Consider the following 6602-nt stretch of genomic DNA (forward strand, 5'->3'; position numbering starts at 1 on the left):
TGTGTGAAAACTAAACAAAATCGTATAATGGGCCCTTTTTGACAAACTAAACAAAAAGTGAGGTTCTTATGTAACTCACGGTTTTGAGAGGATCAACAAAGACATTTTTAAAGCAAAATGGATCTTTATGATATTCATGGTCTTAGAGGGGCCAAAAGTGCAAAATTTTCACAAATGGGTTTCTATATGGGCCTTTACGGTTTTTAATGGGCCAAATATGCCAATTTTCACAAAAATGGGTCTTATTTATGTAACTCATGGTTATCAGGGGTCAAAAATGATTATTTTTGCTTAACATGACTAATTGTAATATTTGACAACCTATATAGCCTATAAATTTTAGGCCCTTTGGAGACGTGGGCCCTGGGCGGTCATCCGGATTGCCGACGTCTAGACCGGTCCTATTTCATCCGGTGCAATAAATCCTTTTAAGACTTGAAAAGCATTACTCTTGGTCCTTAAGAAATGCGTCTATGTAGAACAAGTAAAATTATCAACAATTGTTAAAGTATAAGAGTAACCATCAAAAGTTTTTGTATTATATGGACCCCATGTATCGATGTGAATAAGCTCAAATGGAACCTTAGAACCAATACAACTGTATCACATGCATGGGAGTTTATGCTGTCGAGCCTTGGTACAAATGTATTCTTCCTAGGAAGGGTTGAAGGATCAAATTATTATCATGTTGTTGTAATAGACATTACTGCATGTTCCTTTGGGCCAATAAGGCCTTTATATGGAACGATATTATGGACATTCGTCTGGATACAAATCAATTTAGGGATGAGAACGAAAAAGCAAAATCTACACTGAAAAAGATTTAGAACAAAATACTCAGCCAACATTTAAAAGGGAAGCTCAGCTCATTTTGCCTTCTTCACTGCCATCCATGACGTAAGCCTTCTTCCTTCTATCCGCCCTATCTAACAGACAAATCACAATGTTACACGTAGCATATATTGCATGAAACTTCCAGCTAGTCTTTGGTGGTTGATGCAACACTGCTCTATGGAACACCGTCATGTAATAATGAAACCCGACAGCAAACCCTACAAACATCTGCCCGAACGCCAGTAACTTCGTCCCAATTCCTGTCTCCGTCGAAAAAACCAGCACAAAGTACATCAAAAGCACCAAAAGGTACAACACATAGGAAAGAGTCTGCAAAAGCTGGATGCAGATGTATGTCGACTGTGAAGTAGCATAGAAGAACTTCAATGGCTCCAAACCTGTTATCAGCCAAGTGAGGCACAATATGGAGAAGTAGATTGAGAGGTAAATTTGGATGAAAATCACGAGTTTTTGAAGGGAAAAGTAGGCTTTGATCTGACTGAAGACGACAGAAACAAGAACAAATGGTATCATAATGAATGCGAAAAAGACCACAGAAGCAACAGTTGGTGCGTACTTCGTGCCCACGATAGGTTTCACGCCATTTGTTATCCCTTTATTGGCTTCCTTCAGATAAACTTTTGAAGTCATTGAAAGAACTTCCAAATCTGGTAGCAATGTCTCTTGAAATCTAGAAGGCAGATCTCTGAATCCATCAACAAAATCCACTTCCTCATCGTCTTGATAACTCCATTCCTGTGATTTTGTTGGTTTATTTGATTGTTTGGTAGTGGATTTGGTTTTCTTTGTTGGGTCTATCGACTTTTGGCTCAAAACTGAATTTGGTTTTGTTAAATTTGATGTTTTCGATGTGGGTTTTGTGGAATTTGTTTTCTTTGATGAGGGTTTTGCTTGAAATGACGAATCTGTATTGGTTTTCGTTGAGTTCTTGACGGAGATGACAAGCTTGAAAGGCTTTGTCAGGTTTTTGGCTGAATCTGCAGTTATAAGTTCAGTTTTGTTTTTGTTTCTGGTAGTTAAGAGGGTTGTACCTACACCATTGTGAGAAGTACTTGACTTCTTCTTGACATGTTGAGAAACTTCACGTGACTCTTCAAGAACATGTTTTTCTTCTAACATTCTCCTCCCTAAGAGCTCAACAGTGATACTAGAACTCATCGGAAGATTAGCAGTAGTGTAGGCAGAAGAATGTACAAGCATTAAAGCATAGAGGACAAGCACACACAGGTGTACCTTTCTAGTACTTGCGAAAAAGGCTTGGACTTGAACTGAAGCCATGTTGTATGCACTGAAGTCCCTGTTATGACTTGCTGACCTACAAGATGCAGAATATGTATAAATATATAAAGCAAACGGTGAAGAAAGAAAGAGCTGTGATGTCGGTGCATAATTGAGAAACCAGAAGTTGATGGAAGGTTCAATGAGAAAAGAAGACTTTTGATGACACTAAAAAGCAAAAGAGGGTAGGCATAGGTATTTGTTCTTCCATTGTTCACCTTCAACGTTGACTATGGGTTGGGTTCCATATTTCAAGTGCAAGTTGCCATATGGTGTATTATTTAGCTTCAAAGGTTGGTATGCTTCTTGTTTGTTTTGACTTGACACATGGTGAAAACCGAGTAGATGTTAATTTAAATACTGATCCTATATATCAACGTCAAACTGCAATTTAACTATTGCTTTGGATATTATTTTTATACTAAGATCACGTTACAATGATGGTAAGAAAGATATTGAAATGCGCGGAACACGAACAATAAAGCTAGGGGCTGAAACTAAAATTTACAAAAGGTTTTATATATATATATATATATATATATATATATATATATATATATATATATATATATATATATATATATATATATATCTTATTAAATCTAACTATTTCTAAAAATAGACTGATTATAATATTAATATTTTTTTAAGACGTACAAACGTTTAAACTAATAGTACAACTAACTATCAATAAAATAATATTAAATTTGAAATCGTCTAAATTTTTAAACTTAGTGTACAATCACCTATGCATGAATTTTGACTAAGCTATTTAATCCCCAAGTTAAAATCCTTATTTATCTCAAGGAAGCCGATCTGGCCTTCTTTCAGCCAGTTTAATCGGTCAACAACCATAACCGGCTTTTAAATCTCTTTATCACATTATCTCCTCCATTCAATGGAAAAACCCTAGTTGTTGGAATTCACCAGCCACACAACCGCACAACTCCGTCACCTCCATAATCTCCACCCACAGTCACGCATGCTTCACCTTCTCTGCCACCTACCTACTTCTCTCAAATTAACGTTAACCACGAACAGTCTGACCACCAATGTAGGCACTCTGCCTCTTTCCGTCTATCACCGCCACCCAATAATTTTTCGTCTCTACCCTCCTTCGCCTACGTTTCTCTGTTCACCAATATCTACTGTTACCCATCCCCAACGCACCTCTACCACTTCTACACCTTATTAAGACCTATCTCTAAAACCCTACACATATCAACACATTCGTCTTCACTACTTCATTACTACCATCACCTCATTCATATCTCCATCACTCGTTGGAAACCTAAGGATATATGCATCGCCGCTTCAACCTTGAAACGGATGTGGACTACTCAAAGATTCGGCAGATCATTCGAAGCTATGTAGGTTTTCTTTAATAGTTTCCGATTTTAGTTTTCATTTAGAACTGATTCTTAATTAAACCCAAAAAATTGCAGATGGGTTAATCTGAATCTGTATTTGAAGGTAAGATATTGTTTGTTTTTTCTTGGGGATTGGGTTTGGGGTTTTTACTCCATCATTTGAATATCGGATATTGGTGTGGGATTTGCAGGTCAGATGTTAGTTTTGTAGATTTTGTTCTCATTGTAGCTGATCATGAAATGTTGGTTTCAAGTTCTCTCATTTAAGTCCTTCCGGTAGATGAAATTGCATCAGAACTAGAAAATTAACACAAATGTTAGATAGTTGTTACTCTCTTTATGACTGTATCATCGTTTTTTTATATTGTATTCTTTGCAATTGATAATAGAGGTTCTTATTATATTTGAAAATTTCATAGTTAGTTTGATGTTCTTAAAGAAATAAGCAACTAGAGAGCTTGTTAATTTGTTTAGTTCAAGGTATTACTTTCTTTCCTTATCGTTTCTCAATTTGGTTGTGTGTGTTTGTATGAGTCTATGTTTATCTTGCAAATCACCAAGAGTCAATTAGTTGTTTATAAAAATTCCTAGATCATTGTTGTTGCGAGACACTACCTTTTTTCTCCTTCCGTGGCTATCTTTGCTTGCTAAACCCACCACCTTTGTTATCGTTCTTTGCACTTCCCCTTTCTGTCTCTCTATCAAAAAGCTACCTCATAGCTTCCACATATTAGTTTCCTCTCTGCATCCTTCTAAAATACCGGTGCTGCTGACCATCGTCCTGTATCTATGCGTATGTCTAACTTTGTGTTTATGTGTGTTTACAGGACTTGAAATGGATTGATATAAACCAACATCTCAAAGAAATCGTGGGTAAGCTTCTTAAGATCTGAATATGATCTTCTTGTTGGGTTTTTAGAGCTCTTGTAGTTGAATGTTTAGTTTTTTCTTTAAAGTTGCAATATGTAAGTTTTTGTTATTGTTTGGGGTAAACCCATTTGTAAGTTTTGTTTTTGAAAATTGCAATGCATAAGTTTTTGGTTTCATTTATTGTCAGACAACAAAAAAAATTTAACTGACAAAATTTTGTGAATTTGGATTGATTTGTTTCAAATTTTATCATATACATATTTGACTATTGTATCATTCTTATATTTGAAGGTACCATATGAATAATAGTTTCTTCTTTGTTTTGTATGTATCATGTACAAGAACATGGGAGTGTTTTGTTCTTAATATTTTCTATGTAAATGAAAAAAATAAGCTTTATTTATGCATTATACCATTTGTGAATGAAAGTTTTTTTTTTTTTTTTGTTAATTCTCATGTGTCTTTCTTTGACATTCGTAATTGGTTTGGCGGGTTCACGTTATGTATTTATATTTTGGTTTTCGATTTTGTTTTCAAGGTTAAGTATTTTGTTAATTAATTTATTAGGAAATTATGATTTCATTTAAGATAATTTTATTTTTAACTAAAAAAAATTATTTATATTTTTCACCACACATATCAATTTGCTTATATTTTAAAATGAAAATAGTATAACATTGCAATTGATATTTAAATATTCGTAATTTATGTTATTTAGAATATCACATGTATCCAAAAGAAAATTAACCGTCTTAAAACTTCACCAAAATTAATATTCATCGTCTGCAATAAAGAAACGAATCACCACTATAAAACTATTTGTCAAAGCGTGTTAATAAACAAATCACCACTATAAAACTAAAACTATTCGTCGAACGGTGTTTCTTTGAAATATGACATCTTATCGAAATCCAAACCAATTTTTATATAAAACACAATTTTTATCTACCCACCAAAAAGAAACTATCAAATTATCATTTTAACCATATTAAAATATGATTTGTTGTTATAACATGTTTACGAATGGATCTAATTGTCGGAAAAAGCTATTCACCGCCGCCGCATTGCGCGGGTAAACGATTAGTATATATATATATATATATATATATATATATATATATATATATATATATATATATATATATATATATATATATATATATATATATACAGAGAGAGAGTTCAATTGAGAAAAAAAAATGTTTGGAATGGGGGAATCATTTCTAGCCAATCATTTAGCAACTTAATTTAAAATACACGGTGGCAAACTTGTAAATATGATATGATATCCTTCAACCACAGATATGTAACTGTGGATAATTTAATAATAATTCAAATTCATTACTACTCGATCGTTCATCATCCAAATTTCTTCTCCAACGTTCAACGATCATCCAAATTTCTTCAATTAAATCATAGATCAACATCATCTAGTATTAATCAATCATCTATCTTCGTTAAAAACACGTTCATCAACATCATTCAACAGTAGACCAAAAAAAATCATTTTTGTTTCTTTCAATCCAACCTTTAACTATGCTTGAATACGAGAATATCTACAATTAATTTTACTCTCAGTATCATTAGATCAATATCATCGATAATCAACAGCAGTTTCACTTCATATCATTATTCAACATCGATCATAAAAAAAACTTCGAAATTAAGGTTAGAAAAACATCAAATCATTTTTTTTTTGAAAAATTTCATATAATTCTCTATCAGTCTACTACTTGTACATTTTAAATAGTCAAAGTATCATGTTTTTAGCATTTTTAAGAAAGCTTACTTGTATGCACTCCAACTGTTTGATGAAATGCATAAACTAAATTACCACGTTATATTCATATATGAATATGTTTTCTCACCTTAATCAGTATATGATTATTAAAACACAAAACAAAGATATAAGTTTATATGTTATTCATATGTGAATAACATATAAAAATTATATATATTTGTGAATATATCGTGTAATATGCATATGTTAATATCCTGTGTAATATTCATATGTGAATAAACTGTGTAATATTCACATATGAATATATCATCTAATATTCATAAGTGAATATATCATCTAATACTTAATAAGTGAAAATACTATGTAATGTTTACAAGTGAATGCATCGTTTAATATTTAAATATAAATATCCAATATCATATTCACAAATGTATATATTATATATTAGGGTTATTGTCACTCTAGCCCAACTATCTTTTGTATATTGG

The 6602-nt window shown here is 32.5% G+C and overlaps 1 protein-coding gene and 1 long non-coding RNA gene across 2 annotated transcripts; one reads left to right on the forward strand and one right to left on the reverse strand.

Annotated features, from left to right (window-relative positions):
• Window positions 1-517: 517 nt before the first annotated feature.
• On the reverse strand, window positions 518-2336 carry LOC145047001 (uncharacterized). Its single transcript, XM_078995254.1, has one exon. It carries the CDS (start codon window positions 2131-2133, stop codon window positions 862-864), a length of 1272 nt encoding a protein of 423 aa, XP_078851380.1. The 5' UTR covers window positions 2134-2336; the 3' UTR covers window positions 518-861.
• Window positions 2337-3612: 1276 nt separating this feature from the next.
• Window positions 3613-4549, forward strand: LOC145044939 (uncharacterized). The gene is made up of 2 exons (XR_013681722.1): window positions 3613-3694; window positions 4331-4549. It is a non-coding gene; the product is annotated as an uncharacterized LOC145044939 (long non-coding RNA).
• The last annotated feature ends 2053 nt before the right edge of the window (window positions 4550-6602 follow it).

This window comes from Lactuca saligna, chromosome 5 (assembly GCF_052625555.1).
Source record: "Lactuca saligna cultivar CGN05327 chromosome 5, ASM5262555v1, whole genome shotgun sequence".
In the NCBI taxonomy this organism is placed as follows: Eukaryota; Viridiplantae; Streptophyta; class Magnoliopsida; order Asterales; family Asteraceae; genus Lactuca; species Lactuca saligna.